The following is a 14,741-nucleotide window of genomic DNA, read 5'->3' on the forward strand; positions in this document are numbered from 1 at the left end:
CAAGGAGGGCAGTGTGGAGAAAGAAGGGTGCAAGATTTCAATAGAGGGTAAATTGTTAGCATTACATCTGAATCATAATGGCGAGCTTTAAGGGAGCTCACTTTGTGCACCTCAACATCAATATCATGTAATTAACTTGCAAAGAAGTCAATAAGAGTCAGCAGGATTGCAAAATTAGAAGAACTAAATCAAAGGACAATTAGATACATCAGAGAAATAAAGCAGTTACATAATTCTCATTGTTCACATTTAAAATTTGATGTCCAACATTGGATACTATTACTAAGACACTATCATTTGAATATATTCATCTTTTTAAGTTGACTGAATAAAGTAACTGCTAGACAATAAGGACACAAAACCTTCAACCATCATTATGTATGACTGTACATTTTATTTCTGCCACTAAATAAGTAGACTTGTAGTAATAGCACATTTTCACATAGTGTTTACACAGTATACTTACAAATATGAGCCTGCACAATCACGTCTGAGCACTTGATATCATGTACCAGTGTACTTGTTCCATATACAGTAATTGTATCACCAATTTCAAATGCTTAAAGGATACAACAGTTAAATTTCGGGAAACTTGTAACTGTATGGAAACCTCTGAGTTGTAAAGAACATGCTTTTCTTTACTGTTGAGCTAAAATTGTCGAGAAAAAATATAATTTTACATTATCCAATTATTGAAATATAGGGAGCCCAGAAAAAAAAAATTAGGCAGGAAGAATTAATTTTAGCAAACCAAGAGCTACACTGAATTAGTACCTGTAAACCTATTTCTCCAAATAACTCAACTGGTTAAATACTATTTCAGCCTATTTTAGAAAATACAAATATAAAATCCAATAATATCCATTTTAATAGCAATGCACCCTGATATTTCTGTACGTGCTATATCTAGTAAAAGACAAATACATACATTTTGTTGCGGTGTTCTCAGTGAATATTGACCTTTGTTGGGAACAAAATTTATATGTAAAGGTCTGTTTCTAAGAACATGACAATTCTAAAACATTAGTATGCTAAATGTACAGCAATACAATAATCACTAAACTTGGGGAACTATCCACACACTACCATATTCAAAAATGGTGCGGCTACTAGAAAACCTGCTACTGACTTTTAAATGTATTGTTATAGGGTTTTAATTACTAGCAATTGCTTAATAGCAAATAGCCACCTATATATTTCAATTTCAACTAAACAGGTGAAAACAATATCAGAAACAAATTGAGAACAAATATGAAAATAATAATATTGCTACTTAAAAAGCACGCTTAGGACATTTAGACCAGTAGAAAACTGTTTATTGTCAAAAATCAATGTTGAACCGTGCACTAAATGTATTTTTAGACTGGTTGCATTCTGGGTTTTTTTGCAAGGGAGTAAACACTGTAGGCATCATGCTTTACAATACTATCAGTGTTAATTTCTTCACATATTTGAAGTGGTCTGGAAGGTGAAGTGGTTGAGTGCTCGACGTTCAATGAGGCTAAAAGTTTGAGTCCATGAAAAGCCAATCAGTAACACACTTGCTTCAATTGGGCAAGTTTTCATTCTGCCTATCACTCCGACAGATGGCATTATGTCCTGCGCCCCTCACTTGAATCGTGCCTCCTGCAGCCTATCACAGGGCAGCACTCATGGCGGCTGTGGAAGAAGTGTACAGCTGGGTCGTTCTGCCCTCCTGGCTAGAAAAGAATGTGTATTTGCAAGCAGCTTGCAATGGGAGAAAAATAGGATAGGGATGGAACAACAGTATAACAATTAATTCTCTTTTTCATTCCCAAAAGGTACAATGCTACAACAATGTGTAGAAAACAAATTCAATTAAGTGACGATCCTGTGCAAATTTATATTTGGGACTAAATTTTTTTTAAAATTATACAGCCAGATCACTTCTTGTGCAACCAAAGATAACTATCCACAGTTGATATACACAATGGTAAACAAGAATGTTGCTTCCTTACAAAATTGGAAGTTAGAATAGTGTTCGTAAATGTGTCAATGAAATTGTATGCTTCATTTCCTGCTGCCATAAGGTTCCTCAGGCGAAAGGACTATCTTTCTGAAATGATTAGGGAAACATCTGACTAGCTGCATATGTAAATTCCTAGCAATAGCAATTGTAAAATATGTTCTTCATAGTATCTACAACTTTGACCAAATTGTGACAAATTTAAACACAATTTCTAAAGCTGATTGACTGCTGGTGATCTATTTATTGATTTGCAATTCTGAATATATGCATAATTATTTGCTTTTTTTTAAGGAAATCAAGACTTTTCAAATAATTTCAAGGTTATAAATAGCTTATATTGTTGCACTGATCTATCAAGCTTTGTAATGGGAGGACAGAATGTACTTTCACTAGGCGCTTATGGCAAACACCATATCAAATTTACAGCAGATTAATTCATCACAATTCAGAGAATTTTAGGATGCTGCCTGTGCCATTAGCAGGGAGAATGATGATTCAGTTACTGGGAAATTTTCTTTTGATGGCAATGGGATTTCCACCATTCCAGCACCTGTGCGAGGAAGATTCGCATTAACAACATGCCTCTGCAAGTGCTTGATCCAATCTTCTTGCACAGAAAGTGGACCTCGGAAGACCAGATCACAGAACCTGTACAGAAGTAACAGAACAATACTTGAGATGAATTTAGCATAATTACATTTATGCTCGACACCACCCCCCCAAATCCCCCAGCCCCATTATGTCTTCCAAATTCACGACAACAAACAAACATCCTGTAAAACTACCTGAGTAAAACTGCAAAGCAAGTGACAGAAAGGAACTAGCCATTTAAGGTTCAATCTATCAATTATAACTGATTATGAAACCATAAGTATTTTAAGTCACTTGTCAGCCTCACCATTGGATTACAATGTAACAAATATATAAATCTACAAACTGAGCCTGAAATGGCAGTCCAAATGTTTACCTGCATTTGAGTACATAAGCATCATCCAGAGAAGGAACAAATAGGGAAGACTTCTTTTTGGTCCCTGACCGCGAACGCGACCTCTTTTGCTTGCAGTCAAAAGCTGGAAAAAGATAGCTTTGGAATGGATTTTATTGTCCATGCAAACAATAACCAATTTAAACAGAAAAGGCTTTATTTAGCCAGTGTTTACTGAAATTATATTACTGAATACTATTATATTACTAAATACCATTATTAAACCACGTTTGTGCAAAAAACACCAAAAGAACTTCGTCAGTCGTTCAGAGTCGTAAGGTTTCCTTGGAACACAGCTCTCAAAAATACAACCAGCATCCTGGATTTGGAAAGTCTTTAATACTAAAAGGTGTTGCCACCTTTGGATAATTCCTGTTCCAGCTCGAAAGAGAGAAATACGTTATTAATATTGGATATGTATGTATACATGTGGAACAGTCCAAGGTCGATCTCTCATCAGTACTGACCTAAATCATGTCAGTTGGGATGGGGACAGAGCAGCAACCAGCTTTACTGTATACCCTCGATGATAAAAAGGAAAAAATATAACTAGAATGCATTTGTCCAACTTGCCTTTTTGGAAATGTGTGGATTGCAGGTGAGAACAGGGTTTGTCTCAACTCTGATGATCCATTAGTCTCACATGAAGGTTACAATATACCAGAGGGCTATTGTGAACCATGGGACTACACCCTACCATCATACTCCTATTAGGTGATGAACAGAGAGGATGGAATATATTTGTGAGGGGCAATCACATCAACATCATCTATTAGCAAATCTACGATCATCATGCCAATACCATTGTACGCTTTGCTTATCTTAATTGCATATTTTTTAAAAGAAATAAGATGCAGATTTTAAAACTTAGAGAAAAGATCAATTAAAATCATAGAACTGTTACAGCACTGAAAGATACCATTCGGCCCATTCAAGTATAAATAACCTCAAATACACAATAAAAAAGCAATTTCAAATCTACAATTTCAATACATCAAGATAACTGAGGCAACATTTTGTCTGTGCTTGTGAGCATAACTACCAATAATTCAAAAGATTTTGCATTACAATTACATTGCAAAGAGCTGCAATTATCCTCCTATTAACTGGTTCAGTGAAGTAAAAGCTTCTGAATTGGAACTTGCTGGGCCACAATTTCCAAGCCAGATCTTAAATGTGCATTTTGCTGCCAAATCTGTGTATTGGACTACAAATTGTGATCATGAAAAGCTGGGCTTCATGTTGAGCCAAGGAATCAAGAATTTAATCCACTTTGGGGCAATTTATATGGCTGGGTTAAAAAGTGATAGGTTGGTTAGTATCATGAAATTAGAGAGTGACAGCTACCAATTTGCAATTATCTAATAATCTTCTTTACCTACCTCATGGAACAGAATTTCCTTCATTATTCCTGCAATTGGGCAACTCACTTTACACAGATTTACTATAGAGTCATAATTAACTACTTATATCAACAAGCCAAGGGCTCAATAGTGAAAACGTATATTTGACATATTTTGTTGTTGCTAGCTCAAAAACATTTTATGTCCAATTTTTAAACCATACCAAAGCTAGGAAATGAAAATAATATTAAGACTTACGTGTGCCAGTCAGATCCCCAGCTTGTTTTCTTCTTGCATAGACTCTGAGATGGTTTGCCAGGCTAACTGCACTTGTAAAGGTTGCATGGCAATGGACACAAGTTCTTAATTTCACAGGATGTCCTTTAGTCAAGAATGGAAAGTAAAAATTTGAATTACAGTTAGATTAATGTAATTAATTATATTTTTGGACAGCAAAATTAATTAAAGTTTTTGAAAGATTGCAAAAGCTACCATAGCTTCAGCATATGTAAAACAACACTTGCCAGGAATCCCTACATTGCAGGAGGTGGCTGTTCAGCCCATCAATTCTGCGCCGACGCTCTGAAAGAGCACCTTACCCAGGCACACGCCCCACCCCCCCAATCTATCGCTGTAACCCTGTGCATTTACCATTGCAAATACACCTAACCTACACACTAGAGATAATTTAGCATGGCCAATCCACCCAACCTGCATATGTGGACTGAGAGAGGAAACTGGAGCACCCAGAAAATACCCATGCAAACATGGGGAAAATGTGCAAACACCACACAGTCACCTAAGGCCAGAATTGAACCCAGGTCCCTGGCACTGTGAGGTAGCAGTGCTAACCACTGTGCCATCATGTTGCCCACAACACAAGTACTTTTTTTTTACATTTATTCAAACATGCTGCAGCAAGATTATAGTTGACGTTTTTTTGTTTGAAATTCACAGATTCCAATTTTCATTCCTAAATTAATATTCATTAAGAACACCTAATAGATACAATTTCTAGCATGCTCAAGGAAAAGTGATTAAAAGCCTTGATAGTTGAATCATATAAAAATTAATTTTAAACACAATGTTTATTCACAATCACTTACAAGTTTTGATTCTGATTCAGTGCACACAATAAGGTGGCAGGACATTTTAAAAAAAGACACAATATATGATCCATCATAGACAAATGGACTGCACAGCAAGACTTTGGGGGCACTGAGCACATTGGAAATAAAGCAGAATTACCCAAGTACCAACAAAGCTGTAAATTCAGTGGTTATTCAAGTATTGTGAAAAACTATTCAGGGAATGGGGGAGACTGTAAATGGCTCTTTTACTTCACGTGAAATAGCTGATGAAGGCATGGGAGGTAAGGTGGTAAAAAAAAAAATAGACTGGTGAACAGCTGTTAAATACAACACTTAAATTAGTGTTTTGTACAGTCATCACTTTGCATGTGCAGTCAATAATGAAAGCTAATGATTTGTAATTCTGATGCTTGTGCTCAAATCATTACATCGAACTAAACAATGGACAAGCAAACCTTTAAGTACATCGGATTACATAGGAAATACAGCATGGAAACATGCCATTTGACCAACCAGTCCACGTTGTAGAAACAAACTGAATAGGCTACAGTATGAATGTATGTAAAATATCCCACAAGATTTTTTATTAATGTTCATTATTACATGATAATTTCAATTTATATGTGTAGTTGTAATGGAGAAATCTTTACCCTGAAGTGTTTATAGAATCATGTATCCAATTTCAGGTACGTCCAGAAACACAGCAAAACAAAAAGAGAACCTAATTAATTTGTGCTTAGCACACATCAAATAAATATAGTAGGGGTGTGTTTTTTCTAATTGTATTCTTCAAAAGTGACCAAATTTATAATTTTCGCTTATGCAAAAATAGATTTAAAAATTTTCACAGACAGCATGCCAAGAATCACTAGCCTAATGACATTTGCAAGACATGTGCTATTTTCAGGCTGTCCGTAATAATGGGAAAGCATAATGTGAAAGCTGATAGAACAGATTGCTGGTCACTGGACAACTCAGGATTCAGGTATTGTTCCGTACTCTTACACGGGAGGTATAGTGTGAATTGGGGAGTGCCAGAGGTGCAGTTGGCAGTACTGGAATAAACTGACTATTGGCAGAATGTCCCAGTTGTCCTAAAGTTCATCGGAGGTACTAGTGAGATAACCAGGAGAAACAAAATCATCTTCCCCACCAGACAGCTATGGTCAGACAGCATGTGACTGATCAAAGTATAGCACTTTTACACCTGGAGGCAATACCAAAAGATGTTCAATGGCTAGTTTGGGCTGCTAAGACTACTAGTCATAGTTTATTTTTAATTGCTTGCAGTCTTCTATAACATCAGCAATTAGAAGTATTACCTCCCAATGTGCAGAGTTTCTTTGTGCAAATTTCTTTAGAGAGAATACTTGCAAATGGAATCCCGCCTTGTTAACATATATGCCAACCTGCTCCTCCCTGAATACACAGCTATGAAGTACCTGGCTCATACACTCAACTGTTGATAATCCCTGATGTAACTTTCTCTCCCTCTGCTTCTTTCAGCAGCAGTGGAACTCCAGAACATCTGCCTGCTTCTGCTCTTCCTCAACCTCCAGCCATAATGATGATGTCCCAATTAACAGACCTCATAAAAGTGAGCCAGAATTTGCCAGAAGCACCTGATCAAAATACCACTATAGACTCAGCTAGATAACTTCCGGAAAAGTCTGGGGTCAACGGGCAGCATGGTGGTATAGTGGTTAGCATTGTCGTCTCACAACATCAGGGACACTGGTTTGATTCTAAGCTTGGGTCACAGTCTGTGTGCATTTTGCACATTCTCCTAGTATCTGCGTGGGTTTCCTCTGGGTGCTCCAGTTTCTTCCCATAGTCCAAAGATGTGCGGGACATGCAATGGACATGCTAAAGTGCCTTTTAGTGTCCCGACATGTATTGATTAGGGGGATTAGTGGGGTAAATATGTGGAGTTACGGGGATAGGGCCTGGGTAGGATTGTTATTTGTGCAGACTCAGCGGGCTGAATGGCCTTTTTCTGCACTATGATTCCAATTCCAGTAGCCAATGTAGCCAAAACAGCAAATTCAGCATACTACCAACCAAAAATCAACTAGTAATAGGTTCAACAGTAGCTGACAGCTCCTTTAAATAGAACTGCAGATAGAAATATCCTGACTACTCTCAAAACAGATGACCACAAGGCTACAGCTGTTATGGCATTTAGGTCCTTAATAAGAACATGGTCCCATCTTAGATCAAGCCCAAGATGGGGTGCAATGCATTTTCTTGTCAGCTTGGATCTTGTATGTCTCTCTTGTGGGGGTCATCAATTGGAATCAGTTTGAATTGGCTTATGGAGATGGATTTGGGTCTGCACGTTGGCTTTGTAACTTTAAGAATGGAATAAACATTTTTAAAAATGATCTTAATTTATTTTAAGTAGGGATCCTCTAATTTCAGGTGGTAACTGGATGCCTCAAAGGAGGTCACATCCAAAATTGCATTGTGCACATTTCTGCAAGGGAACGAGTGGGCAAAACTGTGACCAATGTTTTGGATCTTAAGTCATATTATCCCATTGAAAATTAACCCTCGTCTTCAAATAGTATGTGGTGAAATGTCTCACACAATCGAGAAGTCTTCAACATCAACCATGACATAAAGAATGGATAGACCAAGAACAAGATTTAATGCACATTAGTTCCAAATAGCTCACTTGCAAGTGCATGTAAATTAAAAATTTACTTGCACATTCCATCTTCTCAATTCCTATGTTTCTGTATACAATACAACTCAAGACAAATAAATCTCACCTGCTTGATAGGATACATCCGTACTGGTCACTGTTTGCGATGACATACTAGGCTGCAGAGGTGAACTACCAAACGGCAACTGAAAGGGACGTCTGTGGTTTGGCAGTCGCTTTTTTGCAGTTTGAGCATAACTTCTTCCTGGCTGAGTTTTTATTAGCGGTGACGTTTCCTCTCCAAATTTATTCTTTAAAATTTGCATCAGAGAACTTGACTGTACGTCTGTCTCATTATATTTTTTTGGCTGCAGGTCTGGGAGATCATGCAAGTCTGTTGGTGGTGAGGGAAAGGGTTTTGCTTTCGATTCATTTTGCTGCAGTTTTATTGTTATACCATTTGGAGCAAGAAACAGGCCATCACTTGTCGCAAATTTCTGCGACACAAATGGCTTGTACCTAAATTGTTTGCTACTCAACAATTTTGCAATATTTTCAGCCTCTGCTTCATTTTGCATCATTTCAGTCAAGATACTGAGTGGAGATTTATGTGCTTCCAACTCAGTCTTCCCCAATCTTTTCAAATGACCACGGACATGATTCGATAGCCCAACCTTTGTGTCAAACCAACCACCACACAAAGGACAGGTGTTTTCAGTTGACGAACCAGATTTTACTTCTGTTGAAACAAAACGTGAATAAAGATTACCCAAACAATTTTAATTGTAGAAAAATATGGTCTTGAGGATTCTGAAATGCAAATATGGTTAGCCAACATGTCTGAATCAATAATCTCCGAATAAATGCCAGTTTTAATTTTTTTTATTGAATTACAGAAGATTCAGATAAATTAAACAAATGGTAGAAATATACATCAATAAATACTGAAGATCATATCTATTTCAAATATGCACTATTACACAAAAGAAAATCAGTTTATTTTGCATTCAGTTCAACAGATATAACTCACTATATACAGCCAATATTGTCAAGATACGGCAGAGTTACCTGTAAAAAAAACAATCTATACAGTGTAAGGATCTTTGCTTGGCTTTCCACAAGTTTCCCTGAAAGCAGATGAAACACAATTGATTTCAAGATTCTGGGACAAAATTATGCTGATTTCAAGTGTTCCAAATCAGGATGATGTGCGGCTCTGACGGGAACTTATTATTCTTGTTGTTCTGGGTGGCAGAGGTGATGGGTTTGGAAGGTCCTGTCAAAGAAAGCTTGACAAGTGTTGCAGGCTATTTACTAAAATAACTTATATCCAAATGCTGGGAACCAAAAGTGTGACAATAATTGTACTAAGATCTGTATTTTAATAGAAATATATTTTTCAGCCTTCTCTTCCTGTATTCCCAAATTTCATTATTTCCTGTCCTAATTTTCCTGTCAGTTTTGCTTTCTATCCTCCAGAATTTCAATTCCTTCTCCCTGCTTACAATTTATTTTTCCCAGTGCTTCTTTGACACTTCCATTACAATCTTGCTTGATCAGTTCTTTCTCAGTCTCTCCAAGAACTTGATATGTTAAAGCTTTACGAATCAATTTGACTTAGCTACTTGACACTAGGACTAAATTTTTCCTTCTGAAAGCAGCAGAAAAACAGAAACAGACATTAAGAAGCTTGGCTGTGTTCATTCAAGTGACAGTATTATCATGGATGATGACTAAAAACAAGCTACTGTAACAGTTAGATATTTGAAGTTAAAACAACATGAAAACACAAGAATACTATACACAAATGCAGCATAAATAGAAACATCTTATTCTTGCAACTTTTTACAGATGGAGAGGATGGTTGAGAGCAGTTCTTTTAAAATGATTACATTTGGAACACCAATGTAACAGTACTATGCCATTTGCACCTGATATACTCTTTTCCCACATGTACACCTAAATAAATTACACAACTCCAGAAGCTCTGAAAAAAATCCACCTGCTTCAGAACTAAGACTTCAAACACCAAAATATTTTGAAAGCCAACACTACAGGAGATGATTCTATGGATAATGATTTCGGAAGCACTGCTGCCATCGAAAATATGTTTCAATGTCTGCCAGAGAAGTTGTTGCAGCAGGATAAACAGTTTACCTGGAAAGGGTTATACTAGTTATCATAGGCCTATGGTAGCTTTTCAACTGATGCCCCAAGAACAAGTACATGGAGGGTGTTTGTTTGGCAGGGGGTTGGGGATGGGAGGGAGTTGGTGGTGGCGGTGAGGAGGGAGAGAAAAGAGGAAAATGACAACTTGTGCAGGATGATGCTGACAAATTCTAGGACCATGTATCAGAACAACACCAACTGCTATTCAGTCAATGGATCTTTCAAGGGGCAATATGAATGATCTTTACTTCCAAGTCTATTCTCCATCCAACGTGAAGCCAGGTTTAAGGAGGGAATTCCAGATCTTAGGGCTTTAGTGGTCATGCCTTCAGCTGCCAAAGACAAAAGTATTATAAATTAGGGATGATCAAAAAAGTCAGTTAGATGAACTCCAGTTTCCGAACAGCACTGCAGAATTGGAGGAGGTTACAGAGATCGGGAGGGCAAAGTCATTAAGTGATGTGATAACAAGTGAGAACCTTAAATTCAGAATACTGCATTAACCAGAAGCCAACGTGGGGGGGAGGGGGAGACTCTGCAACTTAGGACATTAGCAGCAGAATTTGGATGACCTCAATTTTACAGTGGGTAGAAAGTGGGAGGCCCAACGTAAATGAAATAATCATCAAGTCTTGAGGTAACATAGGCATAGATGAAGATTTCAGCAGCAGACAAGTTACAGCAGTGACTAAATCACCTGTTCTGCTGTGTCATCACAGCCTTTACTACTTTGGCAAGTTCAATTTTACCAAGTCATCATTGTACCTTATTTGAATATTTCTCAAAATAAGGTTAACTTACACAATTTCAAGCATCTAAGCTCAATAAAAATATAGCTACTTACTATGTTTAAGTAGGAGCAGCCAGTACTATTTTGCTCCAACAAATTCACTTTGGTCTCTAACAAAAGAAGAAGAAATTAAGTGAATGCCAGTTGGGCAATTCTATTTGTGTCTCATTGTCTGAAAATCGGAGACAAGTCATGGTACCGCAAGAAGTCATTTAGCACATTGTGTGTTGGCCAAAAGGAAGGAAGCTAACCATTCATTTCAGTCCCACTTTCTAGCACCTGGCCCATTGCTTTGCAGGGTACAACATTTCAGTGCAGATCCAGGCACCTTTTAAACAAGTCAAGTATTTTTGTCCCAACCACCAACTCAGATAGTGAATTCCAGGCACCCACCAACCGTGGGTAAAGAAGGTTTTCCACATGGCCCCTCTAATCATTCTACCTCAAATCTAGGCCCTCCGGTAATTGACTCCTCAGTTAGGGGAAATAAGTCTTTTCTGGCTATCTGATCTAGGTCCCTCAATTAGGTCACCCCTTTGCTCTAAAAAAGGCATGACTCAATGAGTATGACTATGTCCCAGTCCTATGTACCATCCTTGGTATATCCTGTCCCACCAGTAGGACTGACCCACAAAAGATTGGGTGCAGCTAGGAGGAAGTTGCACTGGGAATTCTTAACAGTGACTCTGAACCACATGAAGTGTCATGGTAGCTATCAAATGAAGGCAAGGAAACCTCTTGCTGGTTTCCACTACTGCTTCCCCTCAGCTAGTGAACTAGTAATCCTTCATGTGGAAGCATCAAGGGAGATAAGGGTACAGAATGTACATTGGGAGGGGGCTTCAATGTCCATCACCTACAGTGGCTCAGTGGCACCACTACTGACCAGGCTGGCTGAGTGCTGAAGAATATAGCTGCAAGTCTGAACTTACAGCACATGGTGAGTGAATCACCAAGAGGTGAAACCCCACTTGATCTCATCCTCACTAATGTGTCGCAAATGTATCTGCCCAATGCAGTATTGGTAGGAGTAACCACTGCACAATCCATGTGGAGACAAAGTCCAGGCTTTGCACTGAGAATACCTTCCATTGTGTTGTAATGCATTACCATAGTGCTAAATAGATCTTGCAACTCAAAACGGGGCATCAGTAGCAGAACGGTACTCAACCACAATCTGTAACTTCATGGTCTGGCATATCCCTCAGTCTACCATTACTATCAAGCCAGTTCAAATGACAAGTGCAGGCAGGCATGCTGGGAGCAGCACCAGGCATATCTAAACATTATACCTGGTGAAGCTACAACACAGAATTACTTGAGACAAACAGTGGAAGCAGCATACAATGGACATCCAGTCGTGAATTAAACTGCCAGAAGCGGTGGTTCAACAAATATCCCCATCCTCAAATGATTGAGAAGTTCAGCACATTAGTTCAAAAGACAAGGCTGAAGAATTTATAACCCTCTCCAGACAGATGACCGTAGCATAACAGATGACAGTCTTCAACCAATTCAACTGACTCCATATAATATTAGGAAACAGCTGAAGATAAAGGCTGCAAACCCTGGCAAAATCTCAGCAATAACCGGTGTCCCTAGTGAAGCTGTTCCAGTACAATACCAGCATCTACGCACCAATGTGGAAGATTTCTCAGCTATGTCATATACACAAAAACAGGACAAATCCAACCCAATCAATTACTGCCCCATCAGTCCACAAGCAATCAGAAGAGAGGGAAAGGTGTTGCCCCCAGTACAATCAAGTAGCAATTATACAGCAATAACCTGCTCACTAATGTTCAGTTTGAGGCTCCTGATCTCAATACAGCTTTAGTCCAAACATGGACAAAGGAATTGAGGTGAAAGTGACTGTCCTTGAATTTGACCATTTGCTAGGGCATCAAGAAGTCCTAACAAAATAGAAGTAAATGGGAATCAGGTGGGCAAGGGGAGAGAAGACACAGAACAAGAGAGAATGTTCCACTTGTTATGGTAGAATGATATAATCCCTACAGTGCAGAAGGAAGCCATTCGGCTCATTGAGTCTGCACCAATTCTCTGAAACAAAAACAGCCTACCCAAACCAACACCTCCAACCCATAACCATGCTAATCCATCTAACCTGCATACCTTTGGACTGTGGGAGGAAATTGGAGCACCCAAAGGAAACCCACGCAGACATGGGAAGAACATGCAAATTCGACATAATCACCCAAAGCTGGAATCAAACTCGGGCCCATGGCACAGAGAGGCAGTAGTGTTAATCACTCTGCCGCCACTAATATAAACAAAGATAGTATTGTTGTTGGAGGCCAATGTACCCAGTCCCAGGACACTACTGTAATGTGTCCTAGGCCCAACCATCTTCAGCTCTATCAAGGGCTTTCCCTCCACAAGGTTAAAAGTGGGGAGGTTCACTGAGGATTGCACAATATTCAGTGCCATTCATTACCAGTCAGGTACTGAAGCAGTCTGTATCCACATGTTGCAACAGCTGGACAACATTCAGAATTGGGCTGATAAATAGCAAGTAACATTTCCACCATTAAAAGTGCCTTGACATTCAAAGGCATTATCATTACTGAATCCCCCACTAATTAACATCCTGGGAGAGTGGGGTTACCATTGATCAGAATGATAACTGGACCAGCTTTCTAAATAACGTGGTTACAAAAGCAGGTTGGAAGCCAGGAATTCCAAGATGAACGACTCACTTTCTGACTCCCAAAGCCTGTCCACCATTTACAAAGCACATATCAGGATTACGATGGAAATTTCTCCAGTGGCATAGCTGAATGCAGCTCCAACACCACTCAAGAAGCTCAACACCATCCAGAACAAAGCAAACAACTTGACTGGCACCCCATCCACCAGCTTAAAAATTCATTCCCTCCACCACCAATCTACAATGGCAGCAGTGTGTACCATCTGTAAGATGCACTGCAGAAGCACCCAAAGGCTCCTTAGACAGCATCTTCCAAATCTACAACACAGTAGGACAAGAACAGCAAATTCATGGGAAGACCACCACCTGTGTGTTCCCATCCAAGTCACACACCATCCTAACTTGGAACTATATTGCCATTCTGTCACTATCAATTCAAAATTCTGGAACTCCTGAACAGCACTGTGGGAGGACCTACACCACATGGATATCAGCAGTTCAAGGCAGTGGCAGTTCACCACTACACCACTACCTTCTCAAGAGCAATTAAAGAGAGGCAACAAGGCTTATTTTTTTAATCAATTTTCTGGATGTGAACATCTCTATCTAGATCAATATTTATTGTCCACCCATAGTAGCCCTTCAAAATGCAGTGGTGAGCTGTGCTCTTGAACTGCTGCAGTGAGGTAATAGGTACATCCAGAGTACGAGGGGGAATTCCATGATTTTGTCCCAGTGACAGTGAAGGAACGGTGATTTATTTCCAAGTCAGGATGGTGAGTGACTTGGAAGGGGGCCTCCAGGTGGTGGTGTTCCCAAGTATCTGTGACTCTTGTCTTCTAGATGATAGTGGTCATGGTTTTCAAGGTCCTATCTAAGGAACCTTGATGTGTTCCTGCATTCCTTCACTGTCATCTTATAGACACTATATATGGTGCAGAGCCACTGTTCAACAACGGTAGAGGGACTGAATGTTTGTGGAAGGGATAGCAATCAAGAAGAATGCTTTGATCTGGATGGTGTCGAGCTTCAAGAGCATTGTTGGAGGCACACCCATC

General features: G+C 39.0%; 1 protein-coding gene across 2 annotated transcripts in view; it reads right to left on the reverse strand.

Moving 5' to 3' along the window:
* Nucleotides 1–374: 374 nt before the first annotated feature.
* Nucleotides 375–14,741, reverse strand: part of LOC145347601 (zinc finger protein 644-like) — a 128,026-nt gene continuing 113,659 nt past the window's right edge. For both annotated transcript variants that reach the window (XM_080195198.1, XM_080195197.1), the window contains exons 5-8: nt 8,184–8,795; nt 4,577–4,699; nt 2,958–3,060; nt 375–2,638 (exon numbers count right to left, since the gene is read on the reverse strand). In XM_080195198.1, coding sequence (XP_080051324.1) covers nt 2,446–2,638; nt 2,958–3,060; nt 4,577–4,699; nt 8,184–8,795 — 1,031 coding nt within the window. In that variant the 3' untranslated portion in view covers nt 375–2,445. The remainder of the gene's footprint in view (nt 2,639–2,957; nt 3,061–4,576; nt 4,700–8,183; nt 8,796–14,741) is intronic.

The sequence above is a fragment of the Carcharhinus amblyrhynchos genome, chromosome 9 (assembly GCF_965287045.1).
Source record: "Carcharhinus amblyrhynchos chromosome 9, sCarAmb.v2.hapA, whole genome shotgun sequence".
In the NCBI taxonomy this organism is placed as follows: domain Eukaryota; kingdom Metazoa; phylum Chordata; class Chondrichthyes; order Carcharhiniformes; family Carcharhinidae; genus Carcharhinus; species Carcharhinus amblyrhynchos.